The sequence below is a fragment of the Balaenoptera ricei genome, chromosome 14 (genome assembly GCF_028023285.1).
Source record: "Balaenoptera ricei isolate mBalRic1 chromosome 14, mBalRic1.hap2, whole genome shotgun sequence".
In the NCBI taxonomy this organism is placed as follows: Eukaryota; Metazoa; Chordata; class Mammalia; order Artiodactyla; family Balaenopteridae; genus Balaenoptera; species Balaenoptera ricei.
The window spans coordinates 7647688-7673512 of NC_082652.1; the positions used below are offsets into that span (position 1 = coordinate 7647688).

General features: G+C 42.7%; 1 protein-coding gene across 4 annotated transcripts in view; it reads left to right on the top strand.

Moving 5' to 3' along the window:
* CLIP1 (CAP-Gly domain containing linker protein 1) overlaps positions 1 to 25825 on the top strand; it is a 125971-nt gene that overhangs the window by 43090 nt on the left and 57056 nt on the right. For 2 of the 4 annotated variants that reach the window (XM_059894955.1, XM_059894956.1), the window contains exons 4-9: positions 12064 to 12188; positions 14739 to 14961; positions 18722 to 18919; positions 19547 to 19650; positions 21503 to 21563; positions 22783 to 22815. In XM_059894955.1, the coding sequence (XP_059750938.1) occupies positions 12064 to 12188; positions 14739 to 14961; positions 18722 to 18919; positions 19547 to 19650; positions 21503 to 21563; positions 22783 to 22815 (744 nt within the window). The remainder of the gene's footprint in view (positions 1 to 12063; positions 12189 to 14738; positions 14962 to 18721; positions 18920 to 19546; positions 19651 to 21502; positions 21564 to 22782; positions 22816 to 25825) is intronic. The other 2 variants (XM_059894958.1, XM_059894957.1) reach the window with 1 other exon arrangement.

Consider the following 25825-nt stretch of genomic DNA (forward strand, 5'->3'; position numbering starts at 1 on the left):
AATTTAAATGTAGGTATTTTTACTCCAGAACCTGTTATGTCGAGCTGATGATTGATAGTATAATTTTGAAATTGGAAGTTTTTGTAATTTTTTTGTCCTACAGATGAGGAAACTTAAGCCCCGAAAAAGGAAGTGACTCCCTGTAGTCAAATAGTGCGTTCACTATAGGTTTTAGATTTAGAACTTGGGACTTCTGTCTCCCAGTCCTGTAGCATCATGAATCTAGAAGGCCCCATGCACCTGTGGGAACCCTTTGATACCTGTTACCTTCAAGGGGGTCCTTCTGGATCTCTTAGTTTCAAGGTCAGTAGGTTCCTTCTTCTGTTTATAATAGTCATGAGTTTTAGCAGTTGATGCTTCAGAACTTAGAGCATCATTTCAGTATGGCAGTGCTCTGCGGCTCAATCTCATACTCACTTGCTATACCAATATTTTTTTGTTTTGTTTTTTTTAAACCACGCTGAGCGGCTTGTGGGATTTTAGTTCCACCACCAGGGATTGAACCCGGGCCCTCGGCAGTGAGAGCACGTATCCTAACCACTGTTGCAGTGAAGGTTTTTTGATGCTTACTCTTCTTTTCATTTTTACTGATGTTTACTTCCCCTCCCCTCTCCTCCACTTTTTACTGTATAGATATTGCTGCCATGAATGCCATTTAAAATTTTTTGTGTGTATCTCTCTTACTTTCCTAGGATAAATTTATAGTGGTGGAATTACTAGATCAAAGGGCCTAAAAATATTTAAGACTTATGGTACTTATTTATCTAGTAAGCTTTGGTTAAATCAGAAACCTGTTACCTTAGCACAGGACAGCTTTGTAGATTAGACTACAGGTTATATGCAGTTCCATTCTAAGTGCTTAGCTGTAAATGAAATGGATAACGTATGGCACGCTTTCAAAACAAGTAGCTCTCCTTTTCCACCAGAGTAAGAAACAGTTGATTAAATTACTAGTCAAGTATTGTGCTGCTTGGCTGATAAAACAGACAAAATGACAAGGTCCGGATGGTTTAGCTTACAACAAAAGGCTTCCATGAGGATGTAAGGATTAAAGTGGACCTGAAGGAGAGTAGGAATTGGCCAGGCAGAGCAATGGTAGTGGTAAGAGGGAACGTTCTAGCAGAGGGATTGGCAAACTCCCCAGATGGGAGGGAGTTGGCACGTTTGGGGAAGTGGCCAGTGTCATTCCCCACAGGCGGAGGAGCCCATAGGGGTAGGAGATGAGACTCATTCACTAGGTGGTGTCTGCAGGGACTGGTGACATAGGGCCTGTAAGTTTAGGCCATGTTAAGGATTTTGATTTTGACCTTAGGAGCAACAAGAGTGATAAGTGATGTGATTAGATTTGTAGTTTGGAAAGATCGCTCCAGCTGCTTCGTAAAGAATAGATCAGAGGTGGTTGAAAGTGGATTTGGGGTGACCGTTCTTTGAAGAAGTTGGATGTTGAAGGAGAGTAGAGCTGTCAGGCTGGTGCTGGAGGAGTGTTGGATCTAGGGAAGGTGTTTTCTAAAGATGGCAGAGTCTGGGGTGTTTGCATCCTGCCTAAAATGATCTGGACCAGAGGAACGGTGCAGATACAGTTGGGGCGGGGGGGATCAGTGTTGGGATGAGGGTCCTGGGAAGAGGTGGCACCCCGGGCGCACACCACAGGGATTGCTTTGCCTTCGATTGAGACGCACGGAGATTTCCTCCATTTTTATAGTAAGGAAGGAGGAGAATCTGCAGATGCAGGTTGGTTTGTAGAGGCTTGAAGGGTGTATTTGTAGGAAAATTTTAATTACATGTGCAAAACTAGCATACTTGGAACAGAATTTGAATCTCTAAGTGTTAAGTCTAATGAGAGTGTTTTTAGAGGCAGTAAAATTATTTACTGTTTTGGTTAGTATTTCTAGGAGAAATTAAAGGAGTACCTTAGAGTCACAGTATTTTAGATCTGGAAAGGCTCTTTGAGATCAACAAATGCCTCTTTTTGCTTAGAATACTGAAGCCCAGAGAACAAATGCAACTTGCCTCAGGTCGTATGTGATGTATGTGTACACATATCATTATGGCCTCTTGTTCCCAGTTAATATGTTTTTTCTACTTTAATGTGCTGCCTTGTTTAATAGAAATCTTTGATTTAGGAATGTAAAACATTTTTACTTCAAAATTCATGTATAAAGGGAATTAGATTTAGAAATCTGAAATATTTGATTGGAGTTCTCCTAATTAAAGAAAACTTCTGTTGGCAACCTAAATGTACATCAGTGGATGAGTGGGTAAAGATGTGGTATATATATACAATGGAATATTACTCAGCCATAAAAAAGAATGAAATCTTGCCATTGGCAACAACATGGATGGACCTAGAGGGTATTATGCTCAGTGAAATAAGTCAGAGGAAAGGCAAATATCATATGATTTTCCTTGTATATGTGGAATCTAAAAAAATGAAACAAACCAACACACATAGTGAAACAGAAACAGACTCAACCATGGATACAGAGAACAAACTGGTTCTGCCAGAGGGGGATGGGGGGGAGTGGGCGAATTAGGTGAAGGGGATTAAGAGGTACAAACCTCCAGTTATAAAATAAGTAAGTCACAGGGATGTCATGTACAGCATAGGGAAGGTAGTCAATAATACTGTAATAACTTTGTATGGTGATAGACAGTTACTAGAATTTTCCTGGTGATCATTTCGTAACATATGAATCAGGTCCCCACGTTGCACTCCTGAACCAATGTGACATTGTAAGTCAGTTATGCTTCAGTAAAAAAATTCCAATAGAACTAAGTTCGTTAGGTCACTGTTATGTGAGGAGCGGTATAGAATATTCCCAGTCCCGCCCCCAGCGCCCTCGTGGCGCCTTCCACGTGGAACGAGCGCAGAGAGGGCAGGAGTGGAGGCTGCCTTCTCCACGCAGCTCTCTCCAGTTCTTGCTGTCATCGCGGGAAGAGCAGGAAAGCGGATTTCTGCGTCAGGTGTGAGGTTTAGCTCAATGACCTCTTGAAGGTCGAGGTGGGAGCTCCTGAGCTATGACTGTATTGGGCACTTCCATCTTGGGGGAGGCAGTCAGGGCCTGGGGAAGCCTGTCCTCGCCCCCTCCACGCTCGTGGTCCTCAGTGGGGTGGATGAGCTGGGTCAAGGAGGGTCAGTTGGAGCTGCTTGTAACAAACCCACCTGCCTCCTTCCCATCTCTCTCTGGACCTTCTGTTTTCCCATTTGTCCTCACGAATATTCCACAGATCTCCTTAGCTGAAGATTGCTTTCATCTGTCTTGTGGCATGAGCTGCTTTGGGCCGACGCAGCGGTTCAGCTGACTCTCAGAGACTCACCTCTTTCCAGACTGGGAATCCCTGGGATGACCAATTACTCTGAATGTTTTTGAGATGGTCTTGCTGCATTTTCGGGTGTAATGCACTATTTCAGGGATGTGATGTCAGGTTCTCGAGAAGTTGACTGACTTCCAGCCGTTCTGTTTCAACATGGTTGTCTCCATGTCCGGTACTGTATGTTCTATGCTGAATTCTTAGCTTATGACCAAGTATGAGAAGGAGACTTTTTAGGCTTTTGTTTTTAAAGTGACAAGCTTTATCTTTCTACGAGCTGCTCCCAGGGCTCTTAAACTAAGAATCCTATAGTGTAAATCTGTAGGTCTTTTGGATGCTGCGAAAGGGAAAAACATCTTCCTGTGATTTAAAAAAAAAATCTTATTTATAAGTTATTTTGCTTGTGTTTGAGTCTAAATAACTACAGTTCATTTAGTATGTACTTTTCTGTGTGTCTTCATTTGTTCAGCATTATTTGTGAGACTTATTATAACATGTAAATTTAAAACAAACACATATAGTGGGGTCATATTATATACACACCATTTTACAGTATACTTTGATAGATTTGGGGCATTTCTATGCTAGTAAATACAACTCTTCATTTAAAATAATAAGCTGCTGTTTGGTATCACACTGTTTGGGGCACCTAATTTAATCATAGACATTTAGATTGCTCCCAGCCTTTTTTCCCTAGAAATGAAATTTCTGAGTCAAAGAATATATAAATATTTTAAATCATAATAAATATTGCCAAAGTACAGTCCAAAAAGCTGTTACCATTTTATGTTCCCACAAAGTGTGTACAAGTATGCCCTTTGTGATAATTTGATTTCTTCTATTTTTCTCAGTCTTCTTACCAGTGACTTATAACCCCCAAATCTACAAGTCTGGTTGTGATATTGCTCTCATATTGGGTGTTTGTTCATCATCTACCTGGGGGGTTCTTGGGCTCTTTTTGGGTGGGGTGTTTGAGCTCTAGGGAAGCTGTTCTTTACACAGTGACCTCTCCTTCCCTTGATTGCTGACAGAGTAGTTGTTAGTAGAAGGATCTGTTATTTTGTATGGCCCAAGGTTGAGAAGACTCCAGATGTTCACATTATGTTAACTCTTTCTGGACACCTTGGCTGAATGTTGAGATCTTTTCCAGCACCACAGTCTTAGCCTAATTCCTTTGCAGTGAGGATTGCTGCAGATTTGAATCATTTTTTCTGATTTTAGTTTTACTTTTTTTTTTTTTTATTTTCATTTTCAATTTCCATAAGCCTTAAATCTTACTCAGCATAGCCTTGTAGGGCTGTCTGGGAAGGAACGCAGAGAATCACACTGTTGATGAGAAGCGAGATTCGGCAGCTTCCTCCTCTCTGCACACAGCCGGGTTCAGTAGAGCCACTTCTTAGGTCATAGCTGATAGCAGTGTTCCTCTTCCTGCTCACTGCTTTCAGCTGTGAGAGGGTAGGATTCGTGTGCTTTTGCCATTTTCACTCTTGAGGCTTGGGAATGCATAAACTCATCCATCTGCCCATTGGATTTCATGTCTTCGGTTTTACGACCCATCCTCCTCTCTCCAGCCCCATTGTCCTGCGCTGCCTTGAATTAAGCCGTCACCTCTTCACCTGGACCCCCAGCCTGCTGTCCATGCTGCTAGCCTCGTCTCTCCTGGGTTCTGGTCTTCACACAATTACGGAGTGATGCGCCTGACACGTGGATCTCATCACGCTGTTCTCCTGTGTGGTGGTGCCCTGTCTGCCTACACCAGTGCTGTTTTCACAGTGCTGGGGGTTTTCTACGGGGCTCAGTACCTGGGCACTGGCTGATCAGTGTGAAATTAGGTTCTTTTTGCAAACCTAAGCCAGTATCTTTACACCAGACATGTCAAAGCTGGTATCTCTGCCTTGAGGACTTTGTGTAGGCTCTTGAGGAGGCAGCTTACGCTGTCTAGCTTTGGGACTTGAAGAGAGGAAAGTCTGACCACTGCCCAGGCCAGAGTCTAATGTTGGAATGCCTGTTGCTAGATCACATCTTCTAACTTTTAATACTGCTTCTGTGAATTCTTTAAGCATAATTACAAAAATATCTTGAGGCTGAGACTCTTTGTAGCTTCTGAAACATATAGATTAGAAAAGCAAACTTTGCTAATACCGTTTTGGTCAAGTGGGGTACTTTTTGATCTCAGTGCTTTAAAAGAATGTGACTCTGGCAATTAAATATTCTCTTTTATCAACCTCAGGGCTAGTAGGGGTTCTTTTTTTTTTTTTTGGTTCCTATTAAATGTTTAAACAGTTACAAATGGATTTTTAAAAAGATTTATTTATTATTTATTTATTTTTCTTTTATGGCTGTGTCGGGTCTTTTGTTTTAATAGCAATAGTTTAATTAATTAATTAATTAATTTTTGGCTGCGTTGGGTCTTCGTTGCTGTGCGTGGGCTTTCTCTAGTTGCGGCAGGCGGGGGCTACTCTTTGTTGCGGTGCGTGGGCTTCTCATGTGGTGGCTTCTCTTGTTGCAGAGCACGGGCTCTAGGCGCGCGGGCTTCAGTAGTTGTGGTGCACAGGCTCAGTAGTTGTGGCTCGCGGGCTTAGTTGCTCCACAGCATGTGGGATCTTCCTGGACTAGGGCTCGAACCTGTGTCCAGATTCTTAACCACTTAACATTCTTAACCACTGCGCCACCAGGGAAGTCCCCCTCTATGTATTTAAAATGATCTTTTCATTTATTTATTTGTTCATTGCCCATCTCCCCCTGACCAGAATTTAGGCTCCATGAGAGTCTGGAAACTTTCTGTCTCGTTCACCATCTTTTCCCCAGTACTTAGAGCAGTGCCTGGCACACAGTAGGCATTCATAAAATATTGTCAAAAGAATCAGAGGGTTTTAAATACTGTTGTCACATTATACCCTTAAAGGAGAGGAGTAACATTGTAAAGTATGACGAGATGCAATTAGGACCCGTGGATAAAGACCGGGCCAGGCGGATCTTAGCTTTCTTGCAGGAGTTGCCCAGTGGAGCTGCCCTAAGCTGGATTGCTCTCTAGTTGAGGTAGTATAAAATATGGCCATCATCATCTCACAGGTGATTAAGTTTTAAGTCAGGGCTAAATTTGTATCGGTAAATACCAATTAGCCATATTTACCTTTTTAAATTAAGCTGCTTAACTTACAATATGGCAGATGAGAAGCCACCTCACAAAATTCAGTAGCTCACGAAACCCCCGTGGAACAGTCCCTCATTACCACTCACTGGACATTTTATAGCTTTATAAATTGAGGCACAGTGGGGTTAAATGACTTGTTTGAGATTTGATGACTAGATGGGAGAGTTGAGAGAGGATGAAAGGTTTCCTTTTTCCTGTTTGTGGACCCATTCATCAGCCCAGCAGAATTTTTTCTTTTTTAATATTTAGTTATTTATTTATTTGGCTGCGCCAGGTCTCAGTTGCAGTACACAGGATCTTTTTTAGTTGTAGCATGTGGAGTCCTTAGTTGTGGCACACGGGCTGTTAGTTGTGACATGTGGGATCTAATTCCCTGACCAGGGATGGAACCCGGGCCCCTTGCATTGGGAGCGTGAAGTCTTAGCCACTGGACCACCAGGGAAGTCCCCAGCAGAATTTATCAGTGTTCTTATTTTTCCAAAGAGTTTACAAGAAGGGTGTCTGTCTCTGTTCCCACAGCATTTTGTAGAAACCTCTTAAAGTGCTTATCACTTTTCACTAGAAATATTTGCTTGAATTTTTCTGTCAGTGGCCAACACTGTATTCTGTTTATATTTGTATCCTAAGGGCCCAAGCACTCAGGATATATATATTGAATGAATGAATGAGAACTTAAAAACGTGAGATTTGCTAAAGCCTGAGCACAGCTAGGTTTTCCTTTAGCTGAGTTTCTAGTTTAAATTAATTTGGTCTCCAGTAGTGACTTCTAACTTTGAATTAGGTTGACCACAGTGTTATGAGTTATATATATATATTCTGCAAGCAAAGAGAATGAATGGTAGTTACTTGTGTTTGCCATAGGGATCCATTTTTTTGTTTTTTGTTTCAGTGTTGTAAAACTTTTTATCTTTAACAATCTTGATATCTGGGACTTCCCTGGTGGTGTAGTGGTTAAGACTCTGCACTCCCAATGCAGGGGGCCTGGGTTCGATCCCTGGTCAGGGAACTAGATCCCACATGCGTGCCACAACTAAGAGTTCCCATGCCACAGCTAAGGAGCCAGCGAGCTGCAACTAAGGAACCTGCCTGCTGCAACTAAGGAGCCCGCCTGCCACAACTAAGACCCAGTGCAACCAAATGAATAATAAATAAATAAATATTTTTAAAAAAAATCCTGATATCTGCCCCTAAAACATAGATTTGAAAATTGTGGCTTATACTTAATGTAAATGCACATACTATAATACTCTGGGTTCTCTGGAACACATGAGAAGTAAAACTTAACTTTATAAAATCATGTTTAAATGCTTAGAAAAATATTTGACTGTAAAATGATTAAGTAGAAAAGTGAGTGATTTTGGATGTGACTTTCTGTGTTAAAGATATTTTGAATAATTACTAAGGATCTTTTACAGGGGAGAGGAAAGCATATTATCTGTTATATGAGTCAAGAATTTCAAGTTAGGTGAGAGAAAAAGTATAAGAAAACTGCCCATTCTAGGAACTAGTAATCATCCATTTGAAACAAACTTTATGGCTTTTTTTTTTTTTTTTTTTTCCGGGGTAGATGTATGTTCTGTTACCTGCATTTAGAGAAAAAGTTGCTGATCTGTTTGTGGTAATTTGTTATAAAGCTTCTGATCTGAGTGAAGCCATGGTTTGTTTGGAGAATTTACTGCCCACAGCCTGTTAGACGCCTCTTGGAAAAACAATTGTCATGACAGTAACTGAGACTCACCCCCAAAGAATTCAACAGATTATCTGGAAAGATTGCATCATCTTTAACTAATGTGCTGTGTTCTGCTCATGTGATACTGGTTCGTCTGCTGCTCTGAAAGGTGTGTAAGAGGACAGAGAAAACAGAGGCCAATTTTATATAGGTTACTATTCATACATTCCATGGTTACCAATAAGAGTGCTAAAAAGTCCAATTTGCCGGATCTAGAACTAGTACTTTCCTTAGCATGGACACACTGGCTGCTAACATATAGCAGACTCTCACACTATCTGTCAGACACTGACTAAACAGTTTTATGTGGATTATTTTATTTAATCTTCACAGCAATCCTGTAATTATCGCCATTTTACTTATGAGGAAGCTAAGATTGACTGATTGATTTATGGCTGCATTGGGTCTTAGCTGCAACACGTAGGCTCTTTGTTGTGGCTCAAGGGCTTCTTTCTAGTTGTGGCACGCAGGCTTAGTTGCCCCGCGGCATGTGGGATCTTAATTCCCCGACCAGGGATCGAACCTGCGTCCTCTGCATTGAAAGGCAGATTCTTAACCACTGGACCACCAGGGAAGTTCTGAAACTAAGATTTAGAAACTAAGCAACTTGACTAATTCATAGACAGAGCTGGCATTTGAATTTGTCCAACTTGGAGCCCATGCTTACTTAGTCTGTGTTAGCATATTTCTTCCTTTGCTCTCTTCTGAGCCATCAAATTCAGCCTCAGCCACTGGATGTCTTTTTCCTTTTGTTGGTTTACATGGAAAAATGGTCTTTTCTGTGTAGTTCCCTACGGAGAAGGTCACCTTTCATTTCTTCAGCAAATGCTTGTTGAGTGTCTCCTGCTGTGCACTGTGGATTGCAGTGCTGGACACAACGGTTCCTGCGTGGAGTTTTCTCCGGCATCCAACTCCATCTTTCCTCAGTGACACCTGTCATGACACCAGGACGTTTCTGAACTGTCCAGGGGCTGCCTGCCCTCTGTCACCGTTCACACGCTCTCCTGCCTAGAGTAAATTAAACTGTAACTGCTTTGGTTCCTAAAATCAGTTTCACAAAGAGTTTGTCTTTCAGAGGAAAAGTATATAGCTTTGAGACTTTAACGTTTTCCATCTTCAGCAAAGCTTAAATAGAGCTGGAAAAAAATGTGTATCATCCCAAACTCATAGAAAACTATATTCAGAGAAAAATTAGCACCAAATAGCTTTGGTATTAAAAAGCAAATTAGTATTGGTCTTAAGAAGTTAGGAAGGAAAGAGTAATAAACCACAAGGAAGTGGGAAAAAAGGAAATAGTGAGATAAAAAGTGAATTAAATAAAATAGAGAACATTAAAAACAAAAAGGAAAGACTGAAAAGCTGGTTCCTTGTGAAGATCGATAAAATAAGTTACCTTCCCAAGGTAAATCTACATTTAACACAATCCCACTGGACTTTTTTTTTTTTAATTAACCAAAATGATTTTTAAATTTATTAAATCAATAAACCTACATAACCTAAATGTCTCCCAGTGGAGGCTGATTTAATAAACTGGAGTGAATCCGTATAGTGGGATGACGTGCAATTGTAAACACAAGGAGGGCGTTTTCTGTGTCTTGATGTGGAGTAAAGCGAGGTGCAGGGCAGCTCAGGTAGTACAGGTGCAAGAGAGCTCATTTTTTGTGTGTAAAAATGAAAGGGAGGAGTAAAAATATGAATTAACGTTTCATTTTTTTAAAAAATGTATTTATTTTTGGCTGCATTGGGTCTTCGTTGCTGCGCGTGGGCTTCCTCTAGTTGTGGCGAGTGGGGGCTACTCTTCATTGCGGTGCGTCGGCTTCTCATTGCGGTGGCTTCTCTTGTTGAGGAGCACAGGCTCTAGGCGCGCGGGCTTCAGTAGTTGTGGCACGCAGGCTCAGTAGTTGTGGCGCACAGGCTTAGTTGCTCCGCGGCATGTGGGATCCTCCCGGACCAGGGCTCGAACCTGTGTCCCCTGCATGGGCAGGCGGATTCCTAACCACTGCGTCACCAGGGAAGCCCCAGCATTTGCCTTTATATGCATAAAGAAATGCTGGGAGGAGGATACACACTATACATCAATAGCAGTGGCTACCTGTGATGGGGAGGGTTGGAGAGTTAGGGACAGGAGTTTAGTAAGAGAGGCTTTTCCCTGGATACATACTTACATTTAAAAGTTTTTTAACCATGAGAATGTATTCGCTATTCAAGAATTAATTCATTATAAAGAATTACTTTTTTAATCAGTAAGAAAAAGGTGAACATCCCAAACGAAAAATGAGTAAGGTACATATCGTGATACATCTGTACTGTGGATATTAAACAGCTGCCCTAAAATAGCAGGGAAAATGAACCAAAATGTCAGCAGTGACTGTCCCTGGGTGTTGAGATTACAGGAATAACATTTATTTTTTGTTCATAATGTTCTTAATTGCCTGAGGTGACTCGCCTCTTGTATAATTGGGGAATTTTTTTTAATTAAGGAAAAAGAGGGAATTCCTTGGTGGTCCAGTGGTTAGGACTCTGTGCTTTCACTGCCGGGGCCCAGGTTCGAGCCCTGGTTGGGGAACTAAGACCCCGCGAGCCATGAGGCTCAGCCAAAAAATTTTAAAAAAAGAAGCTTAGCTAAAAGTAAGAAAATCAGTATTCTGAAGAATAATAGTAGTAAGGGAAACCAGCACTAGGAAATATCATGCAGGTTGTGAAGTAGCAGTAATCAAAATTCCAGGGCAGTAGCACAGATATTGAACTTTTGAAACTGTAAAAAGACTCAGATCTGTTCTTATGTGCATGTCAGAGAGAATATGATAAAATGAGTATTTGAAGTAGAAAAATAATGGCAAAGGAAGAAGTAATAAATGCTGATGGGATAATTTTGGAAATAATGTTTGCATGTTATATCAAACAACAGCTGGGACAAAGAGACATTTAAAAAGATTCACAGCTTTGAACAGTTCACGTAAAATAAAATGTGAAGAACAGTCATTTTAATAGTTGTGAAGAAATGGAGAGCCTCACGGCGGAAAATATCAATATTTTAAATATTTTAAAGAATTTACATTTCACGTGTGTGGATGTGTGAGTATTTGTCTTTTTTTTTTTTTTTAATTTTATTTAATTAATTAATTTATTTATATATTTTTGGCTGTGTTGGGTCTTCGTTTCTGTGCGAGGGCTTTCTCTAGTTGCGGCAAGTGGGGACCACTCTTCATCGCGGTGCGCGGGCCTCTCACCATCGCGGCCTCTCTTGTTGCGGAGCACAGGCTCCAGACATGCAGGCTCAGTAATTGTGGCTCACGGGCCCAGTTGCTCCGCGGCATGTGGGATCCTCCCAGACCAGGGCTCGAACCCGTGTCCCCTGCATCGGCAGGCAGACTCTCAACCACTGCGCCACGAGGGAAGCCCGAGTATTTGTCTTTAATATGTATGTGTTATTGCTTTACCTGGATAATGATGTAAAGGAAGTTTGGGAACATAAACACAGCAATTGTTACAGTGGATTATGCATGAATTTTGTTTTTCTTTAATGACGTAGGGGTTTTATTTTTGTAGCAAATATTTATTTTGAAGCAGGAACCTCCCTCTGGAGTAATAAGGTATTTTTTTAATTCGACTAAATGTTGATGACTGCACATCACCTAGGCGATTTCATTATTGGACTATCTCAGGTATCGGATCACTCTGGCGACAGAAGCCACCCAGGTGAACTTTGCTAACCTTTGGAGAGAACTCTTTGAAGAGTTGGAGAGGAGGTTAAGAGAAGAGCTGCTTATAGAAATGATGGAACACAGTACTGGCTGCGACTGCAAAGGATTAAGCTGTGAAACTGTAATCATGTTCATCTCTTCCTTTTAACGTTCTCTTCTTCCAGGTTGGTGGCACGAAGGCTGGCGTCGTCCGGTTTCTTGGGGAGACAGACTTCGCCAAGGGGGAGTGGTGTGGTGTGGAGTTGGATGAGCCTCTTGGGAAGAATGATGGGGCTGTCGCTGGAACAAGGTTTGTTTGCAGTTGGAATCTCGTCTCCCTCTTGCATGTAAAGGTGCTCAAGCCGATCCCACCAACCGTGTATAATAAAATGGATGTGAGTGGTTTTTTTTTTTTTTTTTAAAGGTTTGCTTTTTTTTTTAAAATTTATTTATTTATGGCTGTGTTGGGTCTTCGTTTCTGCGCGAGGGCTTTCTCCATTTGCGGCAAGCGGGGGCCACTCTTCATCACAGTGCGCGGGCCTCTCACTATCGTGGCCTCTCTTGTTGCGGAGCACAAGCTCCAGACGCGCAGGCTCAGTAGTTGTGGCTCACGGGCCCAGCTGCTCCGCGGCATGTGGGATCTTCCCAGATCAGGGCTCGAACCCGTGTCCCCTGCATTGGCAGGCAGACTCTCAACCACTGCGCCACCAGGGAAGCCCCGACGTGAGTGTTCTGAAGAGCTGCACTTTTATTTCCTAAGACTCATCTACAGGTTTTTCCCCCCACTAGAATCAGAGTCTTTCTTTTGACTGACTGTTTTAGTAATATGTGCAATGCGTCTGAATAGATTCTGAGCAAGCATTTGGTTTATTTATCTATCTATCTATTTATTTATTTTATTTTTAGAATTTATTTTATTTATTTATTTTTGGCTATGTTGGGTCTACGTTGCTGCCCGCGGCTTTCTCTAGTTGCGGTGAGCGGGGGCTACTCTTCGTTGTGGTGCGTGGGCTTCCCATTGCGGTGGCTTCTCTTGTTGCGGAGCACGGGCTCTAGGTGCACGGGCTTCAGTAGTTATGGCACACAGGCTCAGTAGTTGTGGCTCGCGGGCTTAGTTGCTCTGCGGCATGTGGGATCTTCCCGGACCAGGGCTCGAACCCGTGTCCCCTGCATTGGCAGGCGGATCCTGAACCACTGCACCACCAGGGAAGCCCTATCTATTTATTTTTAAGACTTTTTTTTTTTTTAGAGCAGTTTTAGGTTCACAGCAGAATTGAGAGGACGGTACAGAGATATCCCTCCTCTACCCCCTGCCCCACACATGCACAGCCTCCCCCATTATCAACATCCTGCACCCAAGTGGTCCATTTATTACAGCTGATGAACCTATATTGACACATCATTATCCCCCAAAGTCTGTAGTTTATATTACAGTTTATTCTTGGTATACATTCTATGGATTTAGACAAGTGTGTAATGACATGTTTCTACAAATATAGTATCATCTATAGTGTTTTCATTTTATTTTTCAAAATAGAAAGGAAATACTATATCATCCTTTTGGCTGCTCTCCCTTCGATAGCAGTCAACGTCTGAATGAGTTTCTGGGCGTTGGAGCGTAGGGGGAGTGAGGAGAAGGAAGCTGCTCTTGTTAGGACGAGAACACAAAATGTGTCTTTATACCTGGTGACAAGGATTCCGTCCTGTGGCAAGAGAACTGACGGCAGGCACACCTATTCCACTGTGAGGATAACCCCACTCTCACCTCCCAGGGATAGCGTGGGAGTTAAGTCATGCAGATGAATGCAAGAGGCGTTTCCCACACTTCAGGTGCTTTGAAGGCCTTGAGCACAGTTGTGGTCTCTGATGCATTATTGTTAGTAGTATAAAGTGTTGTAGTTAACATTTTACTTATAAAATGTTTACAGACTGATTATAAGCGTATAGGTCTTATGTACCAAATACAATAATAATGCCTTGAGGAGATTAAAAAAAATCTTAGTGCTGCAGCGATTCTGAAGCCATATCATTGATATCCTTGATATTAAGATGTTATAATTCACTAGAGTCGTGAGATCTCCAAGTGTCAGTACCAGTTGATACTACTCCACCTTTACTTGAGTGAACCTGCCAGAGTTAGGTGCTTGTTTGATTTCTCTTGCCCTTTGTTTGGCAAGGTTTTATGAAGTGAGATCACTCCTCTGCTGTGTGTTTATCAGATAGTAGAAATACCTTCCCTTTGCTTAGAATCTTAGTAACAGATGAGTGATTCCATCTCTGTGTATCATACTGTTATTTCCTAGTGTGTTTTCTAAAACATTATTGTGGGGCTTCCCTGGTGGTGCAGTGGTTAAGAATCCGCCTGCCAATGCAGGGGACACGGGTTCGAGCCCTGGTCCGAGAAGACCCCACATGCTGCGGAGCAACTAAGCCCTTGCGCCACAACTACTGAGCCTGCACTCTAGAGCCCATGAGCCACAACTACTGAGCCCGCGTGCCTAGAGCCCTTGCCCTGCAACAAGCAAAGACACCGCAATGAGAAGCCCACGCACTGCAACGAAGAGTAGCCCCTGGTCACCACAACTAGAGAAAGCCCGCGCGCAGCAACGAAGACCCAGTGCAGCCAAAAATAAATAAATAATTTTAAAAAATAATAAATTAAAAAATATATATATTATTGTGGTTATTTATCAGCTTGCACACCAGTGAGTGCCACAGGCTGGTGCACCACCCCAGCTGGTTGGTAAAATTCACAGCAAACCAGTCACGAGTTAGGAGTCAGGAGAGCTTTTCGGTTATAGTTGTTATTTCTTGTAATTAAGTTGCTTCTTGTTACTGTTCCTGTTGTTGTCTCCTAAAGGTATTTTCAGTGTCAACCCAAATATGGCCTGTTCGCTCCTGTCCACAAAGTGACCAGGATTGGCTTCCCTTCCACCACACCAGCCAAAGCCAAGGCCGCTGCAGTGAGGCGGGTGATGGCGACCACACCCGCCAGCCTGCCACGCAGCCCTTCTGCCTCGTCTCTCAGCTCCCTGAGCTCTGTGGCCTCCTCTGTGAGCAGCAAGCCCAGTCGGACAGGACTGGTAAGCCTCCCTTCTCCCGCTGCGTGTCTCTGCATCCCAGGCACTGTAAATGCCCCCCCGCCCCGTCGGTGTGCCTGCTTTGCTTTAGGAGATGTTAAGTCTCCCCTTGCCCTTGTACTAAATGTTCTCTGTAGCTTGTGAAAGTCCTTACACATTTTGCAACAAAACAAAACAAAACCCTCTAGCAAGAATACAAGTTTGAAATAAAGAATTTTTTTAACAGCCCTTTTCAGGTTCCTTAGACTTGAAGATATCACAGTTCTTGGTGAATCTGTAGTAACTACTACTTAGTCTAACATATGGGATGATTGAGTATTCTGAAATTATTTTGGCATCAGAAGGACAGGAAAATTGGAGGGACCCTTTTCCTCAAGGACCTGGGTCTCTTTCTCTTTGACATCAAACAATTTTAGGAACTACAGTCTTTTGAGAAAAGGCATGTTCTTAGAATTTTAGTATTATGTTCATACAGTCTAACCCACTGAAAGCAGTTAGTGTGTGGAGCGTTCCTGACTCAGGCCAGAGGATGCAGAGGGGAACTTAGGGAACTTGAAAGGATGCTAGGAAAAGCCATGTTTTGTTTTGTCTCCATCTCCCCCTTCCCCCACTCCCTCTTACTTTCTCCCTCTCTTTCCCATTTAGATCAGCAAGAGAAAATCATCAGAATCAAAATAGGCAGCATCTCATTCTGTTTGTTAATGTCATGCTTGTTTTTAGCGTCAAAGCAATGACTTTTTTGGCTTCGCCCCCCTCCCACCCCCGCCCTTTAGTTTATTCACTTGAAGTGAGGCAAATACTGTTTAAATTTGAAGTGGCAGTATGAGGTTGTACTCCAGACTGAATTCAGGATCTCTGCCTTATGACGATGAACTACAGACAGGAGTTAGAATGTGAAGTGTCATGATCGGGCAGTAAGGCTGCTGGCCCTTGATCTCGTTTTGCCTTCTCTCCATTGACCTTGGGCAGGGAAGGCAACGGCTAGCCCTTGATCTCATTTTGCCTTCTCTCCATTGACCTTGGGCAGGGAAGGCAACGGCGGAAGCATCTTTCTTTAAAGTAGGGGTTATGCTTCTCTGGACTTTGTTCCTCTTATGTTCAGGTAAAATAAATAACCTGCTTGGACTATGTCATTTTGCATATAAAAGTCTGCATCTTCAACAGAAAAATTACAAATGGACTTATGAGAAAAGCTTGTCAAGAACTTTTTGAATGTTTGAGTGAAATGGATGAAGAAACCCCTCTGTTTGGACGAAGCCTTGTTCAGAGTGGGTCAGCAGACTCTAAAGCGGACATCGAGTTTACTAATCCAGGAACAATTCCGTGGAAGTATCTACTCTGGATTAGGAATTATTTCTTGTGTAATTTTTATTACGTTGTAATAAAGTGTCCATTTCTTTGGAGATACCCAAGCCCTCCCTGCTCCCCCAACCTGTCCTCTTACTTTTTAGAACAGTTCTGATTCCTCTTAGTTCACCTCATTTTCTTTTGAAGAAAACTAGCAAAAGAGAAATGAGTCTCCTTGCCTTCTAAAACAGCTTGTTTTTGTATCTCTTTATATAGAGTGGCTATAGTTTCTAAACCAAAAATCACCATAAAAGAATATACCAAAAATACAGAGTAATTGAAAGCGTGACTTCTTAAAAATGCATCTCAACAATGTGTGATCCCTTGTATATATATATATAAAAAAGTGGGAACATTCCTTAATGCAGAATGATCTTCTGAAAGAATTGAGTACAGAGGTGCCCAACCTTTCTGGTTCCACAGAACCTTTAGAGTCTCAGTTATTTTTTCACAGTGCCTGTAGGCCAAAAGAAATAGCTAACAGTTCTGTTTATTAAGTAGTTAGGTCCAAACAACTTAATATTTATGTCCTAACAATTTAGTAGCTCTTCAAAAAAAAAAAAAATGGTTCACATTAATTGAAAGGAAAAAGAATATTTTTAATTCATTCTTAAATAACCACAATGAATTAGTATTAGGTTGCATGCTCTTCTTGGGCACTGCATATCCTGTCAGACCTTGGACTCTTCCTGGACACTGCCACCCTCACTTCCTGTGCCACATTGGCTTTTGCACAGTACTTGCTTTTGGTCTGGAAGTAGCCAAAACCCGGCTTCGGAAAGACATGACGTTACGGAAGGGAATGTAGTACAATCCAAGGTTGAAACTGAATTGCCTCCAGCTGGTAGTTTGCATGGCATCCAACAGGTGTCGCTCTGTTTCCTTGTGTTTCCCTGTGAGTTAGCTGCAGTACCCTGGGGTGTACCTCTGCGCAGGGTTTGGGAACCTCAGACTTAGTGTATTCAGGAAGAAATGTTAGTATGAGAAAGTATAACCGCATAGTAAAATTGGAAAATCAAGGTCAGATGGTTAAAAGAGAGCATAGGAATGCCCCTCCCCCCCATATATTTAAGTAAGTCAAGAAATTTCACTAAATAGAAACAGCGAAGGACAATTTGGGTTTACTTTACTCTCATAGTTGTCAAATTGCCTGACTATGAACTGACAGCAGATCGTCACTGTCGGTCTGCGTCCTGGCCGGGGGCTCAGGTAGACGGGGGACGAGGAGAGCCTTCAAGCAGCAAGTGAGGCTTTGACTGCAGAGGATGAAGTCAAGCGGCGTTGACCTAGAGCCAGTGATTGCTAAGTAAATGGCCTTGGACAGACGCTTGCCAGGGGATGCGGCCTCTTCTGGACCACCTCCCAGCCCCCGGAGCCCAGCTTGGAAGAGTGTTACTCAACTTGCCCACATTACCTATTCACATTTAACGGAAGGTCATGTCGTCTGTGTTTTTACATGACGATTAGCCATCTTGAGGAGGTATCTGGTGTGTGAAACAGCAAAGATTAACAGGTGACAGCGCTGAAACACGTTTTCTCCACGCCTCACCCCACCACTCTTTCTCCCTCACCTCTTGTTTTGCCCCCGTTCCCTCTCCAGTCCCCATTTTTTCTCCCTCCTTCCTTCCCCTGCTTCTCTTTCTCCACAGATTTATCTCCCCCCCTTTTCTCTCTCCCATGCCCTTTTTCCTCCTTTCTCTTACGTGTACTTGCACTCTCACTCACCCACTCACACATGCTTTTGAAGGCACATACAGGTTTCCTTTTAATCTTTTGTCTCTGTAAGTTTTTCTGGTGACTGGGATTCAGGTCCTCATGGCTGGATTCCTGGGTGAAATCACCTCTGCCTTTCATTTTGAAACAAAGATGAAGAAAATCCTGACAGAGATCCAACTACGTAATCAGTTGAAAGAAGGTTTGTGACTCCAGGGGTGACCTCTTGGTCACGTAATGGTATTTAGAAGCTTAAGAAGTTGAAAAAAAGGTCTAATCCCGAACTCTGAGGATCAAAAGATTGGCCAAACTGTCATAACAAGAAGATAACTATTCGTGAAGCTCAGGCCGAAATGGAATCTAGAGAAGCTTGTTTGTTACCTGGGTTCTGAGGAATTTTTTAGATTCCTACCCGGCCCCGTCAGCCGAGCTCAGGGCACCTTTGCTTTTGAGCCACTTCTTCTAAACGTCTTCCCGGTTGTTCCATGGCTTCTTTACATTGCTGGGTTCTTTGTGAAACTGACAGACAGGAGGCACACGCTGTCTCGTTTCCTCGATGAAAAGCCTTTCCCAAGCCTCGGCAAGCCTGCGAGCTGGGGCAGCGCTTTTGCTTTGCCGAGGAGACCCCTGCCTGCATGCACCGCTCCCTCCCTGCGTCCCTGATAGCGTCATCGCCCTTCACTTCTTTAACTTTCCTTTGCAGTTGACCGAAACCTCCTCCCGTTACGCCAGGAAGATCTCCGGCACCACTGCCCTCCAGGAGGCCCTGAAGGAGAAGCAGCAGCACATTGAACAGCTGCTGGCTGAACGGGATCTAGAGAGGGCGGAGGTGGCCAAGGCCACGAGCCACGTGGGGGAGATAGAGCAGGAGCTAGCTCTGGCCCGGGACGGACACGACCAGGTGATGTCTGGCACTGACCTCGTTGCAGAGATGGTGACAGGTTCTAAGCTGATCTTGTCACAGAGACCGTGATGGTTTCTAAATTGAGGGAGGAGGTTGAACGGTGTACCCGGTGCTTGGAGCTGGGGAGCTGGTCTCGAGAGCACTGGAAAGGAGCGTAGATGTCTCTGCTGGGCTTGTTTGGAAGCTCTGCCCTGGGGTACCAATTTGCATCATCATACAGATGAATTTCTGTTCTTCTCGAGTCTACTGCACTCTTTTGGTCTTTACATCCAGATCTCTTGGCCTGTCTGTGTCAGGTGAGCTTGTGTACTAGGACCTTACCAGTGGTGACAGCTCCTGTTTTGTAGATTATGCTTTGTACGAGTTTCAGCTCAGAAAAGATGAGCGTTGTTTTGACATTGCCCCCTATGTCTATACTGGCATGGATTTTCATCATCTAGCTCCCAGGGGTGCTACCGAGAATAACCTATCATAAGAGACCATAGAAGGCATTTTAACGCGGAAAGGTTTTTTGAGTAATGCCGACCCGCAGTGGTACCACTTAGCCGTAGCTCTTTGGAGGCATCCCTGGGCATGCCTCTGGGTCAGAAGGAGGCCACTCACCGACACCCTTGCCTTCCCCAGCATGTCCTGGAATTGGAGGCCAAGATGGACCAGCTGCGAGCAATGGTGGAAGCTGCTGACAGGGAGAAGGTGGAGCTTCTCAACCAACTTGAAGAGGAGAGAAGGTGACCCTAAACTGTCCTCCTTTTAAACAGCCTTCGGGAGAACTTGCCCATCAACAGCCTTGTTGGTGTCAAACCCTTAGAACCAAAGGACTCTCTGTGTGTTCAGTGGAGCTTGAACTCCTCATGCTGTGTGAGGAGGGTTTGCTTTGATTTGACTTTTTTTGAGAAGTTTGGAACCAGCTAAATGTGCCCTGATTAATTTAACAACTATTTATTGAGCACCTACTGTGTGCCAAACATCCTCTAGAGGATGGCCTGAGTCAGTTCATTCAAACCCAGCTTCTACCTAGAGCCACTCCTGGAAAAAGGATTTTCTAGGCCCAGTTACCTGGTATTTATGAAACACCTTCTGCATATCTAGTGAAATCGTATTGTGTCTGGGGGGTGACAGAGGGGCCCTGACCTCAGGAAACTCACTACCTTTATAGGAAAACAAAAACTCTCAATTAGAGAATTATCCAGGTCAGGATGAAATCAGGTGCTAAACTGTGTGAGACAGAGAAAGCAAGTTTGATTCTTGTAAAAGGCCTTTTGAGGCCATGAGCGAACAAGATCTCTGGGAAAAGTGTCTGCGTGGAAACGATTTGACTGTCTCTGGGCTCTGGGACGTTGTTTGTCCTCGGTTGCACTTAATGCCATCTCCTGTCATTTCTGATTGCAGCGATGTCATGCAGGGGTCTTTAGGATGGTCACGCGCACTGCTGCGCTGGGGGATACAGGGGGGTAGTAACAGTGCCTTACCAGGGAAATGGCTGTCCCACTGGAGAGAGAAGCACTTTACACAGGAAGTTCTCCTTGCATCCTAAAAATGGCTACAAGTGAGCGAGACATAGTGACAGACCCTTCCAGGCCCTTCTGAAGGCCAAGGCATCTGCACCACTTGCTTCTCTTTTTAAACCGGCTCTTGCTCTGCTGACTTCTGGGCAGTAGAAATGTCCCCCAGCTCTCCAGTAATCTTGAGGGCTTTAACCTATGATTATATTTCTGACTTAACCGAGTAGAATTTTTTTATTCTTAATTTTGTTAGAAATGCTAGTGAATTTGAAAGATTTTTTTTTTTTTTTTTTTTTTTTGCATGTAGGTTTGTCCTCCTTTTCTTCCTTCTCTTACATCCAATTTTGTAAAGATTCACAATGTGGGTGTTACCCAGATTTTGTAGATCTTCCTAGTATCCTATTTCATTGACTTTGTGATGGCATTAATTGAAACCCACATGCCATATCAGAGATTTTTAAATGTGAAAAAGAAGTGTGCATTTTAGAAGCAAAGAAATAGGATCCTTGATTGCCTCTCTCCCAAATTATTCACAGCCTTATTCTCCCACTCTTGGAACAGGTACTCGTGTTGTCCTAGGGATCTCTGCATGGGTAGTATCTCTGCTAACCTCACCCTAGAATGCCTGATGTGGGGTGGTATAAAGAGAGATTTGTTTTCTGTGCCACTTTCCCCTGTGTTCTGTTATTGGAAAGTAGAAATTACAGACTTCCATTCTCAAACCTGTTTCTGTGGTAATCAAACCTTTTCCTTTCAGGCTGATCTTGTCTTGATTAGATCCATTTCTGGTGGCTGTGACCTGGGGAACCAGTTGCTTTTTCTCAACTCTTACCTCATCCCTTCTGGAATCCATACCTGGATAAAACTTTAGAGTTTCCCAAGTAGAGAAGAGCTCTTAGATTTATAAACCAGAGGCTTAAAGATGCATTTCTTTATTTTCTATGTCTCTAAGGCATTTCTTTCCGTCATCATCTGCTAAATTCATCAGGGCATTGATTATATATATATAATTTTGAGATAAGGCAGAGGTGTTTCTTAGTTACTTTCTCAGGTGTTTTGTTTTGATTTTATTCCACAGGAAGGTTGAGGACCTTCAGTTCCGGGTTGAAGAAGAATCAATTACTAAGGGCGATCTTGAGGTAAAACCCCACCACCTCTCTAAAGCCTTTATGGGTACAGTATTCAGAAATACGGATAAAATCGTTGTGGTCAGAACAGGCAGCAGAGGGGGCGGCAGGAACCCCGGCCTCTGGCCTGTGGGCTGTGGCTGCCCTCGAACCTGTCACTGTGCCGTCCCGACTCCGGTGGCCGACTAAAATTTTTACTACCCTTTTCTCATGCCTCAGAATTCAAAACCTTGAATTGGAGTTAATCAAGTCATAAATCTGGCAGTGTGTCCTAAGTGAGACTCTACACATTCCTCCGATGATCAGAAATGGCATTTTAAAGAACATTTTTTTATTTCACCATGATAGTTCAGAACAATCTCAGCTTTGCTTTTCAGTTGAGCAGGATAAATCCTTTATAACCCTACAGACAATAAATGTATGTTCTAGTAATTGATTTTTTTTTTCTAGTAATTACCAGAAAAAGAACAATTTTATTTCAACTTCTTTTATTCCATGGCATATTTTAAATTCACAGAGATTTACCTTTAGCATCAAGTTTCTCTCTCTTAACAGTCATTCATATTAGTTTTTTAATAAGACACCAGAATTAAATGGTTTCGATGCTTTTCAAACCACTGCTAGATGTATGACAAATATAAATTTAAAATTTTTCAAATTTGCAGATTTTTTGGTACTTTAATCTGTAATATTTTAGTAAAAGTTTCACTTGTCTGTGCAGTTCTCAGAATACACATTTTTGCTACTGTTGCAATTTTAGTCTATTGATTGCCCCCACCATGCTTCAATTTCAAGAGCCCTTCCAAATAAGAACTCTGATTTCTTTGGGAATAAATGTATCTTTACAGTCAATGAAGAATAAGGGAAACATATTCTGAGTTCCAGTTTTATAAGGCCCAGAATTTATTGGATTATCAGTAATTTGATGAGTATCGTCCTCCCTCATTTCATGTAGAATCACAGTCGTTTAGCTGACTTTTGTGTTTGTTCTCATCCATTTAAAAACACCCCAAAGTCTCATTAGAAGTTTCATATCATCATCTAATTCATGTCAAATACAGCCTATGATGTTTTGAGGAGGGGCAGTTAAAATATTTACATCAGCACTAGGCTAGGATAGTCTGTCTGGTAAACTTGTAATTAATCAGAGTTATTTTGAAACCCTAACACATATTGAAACTTTAGTTGAATCTCTCTTTTGTTGTTAATTTTTTTATTTTTTTACTGATAGCAAAAGAGCCAGATTTCTGAAGATCCTGAGAATGTAAGAGGGCACTTAACTGTGTGGATATTTCCCTTGTTAACACAGATTGATTACAGATTAAAATGCTTATTGATATACTCAAATACTAACTGCATAATCTGATCTTGAGACATTGTCCTTAATATTTCTGTGCATGTGGGCTTTCAAAGCAGTTACATTTGAATCCTGAAGAAATTGTATGTAATGACTAAGTTCTGTAAACCCATTTGTTTAACACATAGGCACACGTTTCTTCTATAAAGAATTTCGGCAAAAAGAAAGAAAAGAATTTTGTATGGGGCCCGGCCTTCTTCCCTTAATTCATAATGCCTTCTAGTTTTAATAGAATTATTCCAAAATAGATGATACCTGACTGAAACATAAAACATATTAGATGAAGTTGTTACAGAAATTTTGGGGGAAAGTTTCCCCAAGTTTAATTTATTCCCATGAAAATAAAGGAATAGAGTCCCAGACTGATTGCCTTTTGTGTGAGCGCCCACTGCTGGCCAATGGCTGCCAGTGCAGCTGACGAGAAATTCAAACTTCAGTTTTGTTGGGGCAGTGCTTTCCCTAGGTTGAGGCTAGAGGCAAGCATTCTTCAGTGAAGACGTTGTGTATTTTAAATTTATTATTCTTGAAGCGAGATTTTTCTAGTAGCAGTGCCACTAGGCACGGAGGTGTATTTTTTTTCCTTCCTCCCTCTGTTTAGGATCAAACACCCAATTCAGATCGTACCAGAGTGGCCTCAGAAGCACGGCTTCTCGGCGTACCCCGCCAGCTGAGATGCCAATTGAGAAAAACCTAAAAACTTCTTCCTTTGAGGTACCACCACAAGAGAACAAGATTAAAACAAAGAATTTTTCTTCCCACCACCTCCCGGCAGCTGAACTAGACAACTCGAGACTGAACTTTTTTAAAAGCCTCCGTTCTGAAGGTCTCCTTTTTGTGAAGCTCCTTCAGTGATCTGGGTCTCTTCTCTGCTTCCAAAACAGGCTCCTGCTACCTCCGGAGCCAGTCTGCATGGGACTCCCTCCCGCCTCTCCTGTGCGCTTCTCGCGGAGCCTTGGCTTTCCCTCTCAATCCCCTGCCCCAGGGCTCTCCTCTTGGGATACTCTGTCCTATTCTAAGAAAGGAATCGTTTTATTGGGAGGGTTGTCCTGTTCAGCATAACGTTTTTACCACATACCGTGGAAGGGAAGCGGATCGCTAGCTTCCTTGCTGGTAGTTGACCAAGTACAGCTGTTAGAGCCCAGATCATTCGTGTGCACTCTCACCAGTCAGGAGGCACCTGGAGGATCTTGGAATGGGGAGAAGATCACATTCAGTGGGTATTTGCTTTTTATCTGGAAGTAGTGACCTTTCACCCAGAGGACACTGAACTCAGTGTCAAGGGAAGAAAGGTTCCGTTGCCTTTGGCTTCTTCCTGTTAATTTTGGATTTCTGTTCTTGAGGCTGTGACCCCAACTGTGTAGATCTGGATTAGATTCTTTTCTTGTAAAAGCAGGTAAATTGAACAACCTCTGTCTAAGGTACATATGGACGAAGGGGACTACCCAGACAATTAGGTTTTGAATTTTATTTCATTATTTTTGTGGAATGTAAAGAGCTGAAGCAGGTGAAGAATTTTTACAAAAAAATTTTTATTTACTTTTTAAATATTCTATGATGGTTTTTTTATACCTGATTCACAAGCAAACTGACCTCTTGAATGCACTGAAATCCCCAGAGTACCACTGGAGTGAGCAAAGATGTTTATAATGTAAAACATTCAACCTCGTGCTTAAGCTTTGCACTCCCTTCTGTCACTTTAGAGTTTGTTGTCATTTCCTTGTTGCCCTTAATTGTCCAGACTGATAGATCCTACCAGTTGGAACCACAAAATAACTAGAAGCTGCTGGGAGCAGCTCTGTCAACAGGTTTTATCAGTTGATAACCTCTTGGGTGGGAGAGGTGAGTGGGGAAAGAGGTCCATTCAGACTGACCTAGGTTATTTCAAATTGATTAAGATTCTGATGCACTTAAGCCTGGTAGAAAGAGGTTGCCCTCTGGCTTCTCCATCAGCTTCCATGTAAGTAAGTGATGATGGGGAGTCTGAGGTTTTGAAACATGTGAAGACCTTACCGGCTCTTTTTGCATGGAGTTGAAACTCATGCCTTTCTGTTGAGTCACCATTTCTTGCCTCTGAACTGAGAAGAATGAATTATCTTAGGATCAAGATTATGAGCCCCTTACCAGTTGCGGTTCAACTTTTCTCCTGCTTTGAACCTCAGGGATGGAGGCCCTCAAGCATAATTATTACCGAATTTTCTCTTTTAAATCAGATCCCCCCCACCTTTTGTTTTCTGGCAACAGTCTTTGGAAGGTCCACCCTTGGAAGGAAATGAGAGCTTTAGTGGCTCCTCGCCTGTCATATATGGGAATGTTGCTAAGAATCTCAGTCATCTCAGCAAAAGGCCACTGGTGTGATTTCCTTAGCTCTAGGTCCTAGATTTCCTTCGTTAGGTTTAATACTTGACCCTTGCTCACGTCAAATTGTACGCCAAAGTGCAAAGATCTGCTGTAGGGACTAACTGAACACTTACAGACTTCTGACATGATCTTTTCCATATTTGGGTGATAATGATCATTTTGAGGGTCAATTTACTTTTTAAGTCACTGAGTCAGTTACATACACATTAATGTCAAGTCGCTGTTGTGGGGAGGAGGGAACATGATAGATTAGAGGAATATTAACTATTCTAATGTGTGCTGATAAACTTCACTTATCAATATAACTTATATTCGGCTGCATGCCTCTGACACTTTTCACCTTGCCTCATGCGTTTTCCATTTTTTCTTTCTCGGTAGACTAGCTCGTGTCCCCTGCCCGCCTCATCCTCTCGGCCATAGTGTTCATCCTCACCCCCCAGCCTCTTCACCTCAGTCTGCCCTCATCCCCCCTCCGTCACCCTTTCTGTCCATCCTCCGGCGGAAGGTACTGCCGGCTCAGCCCGCATGCCGCGCCCTCTCCTCCTGCGCTGGCATGTCA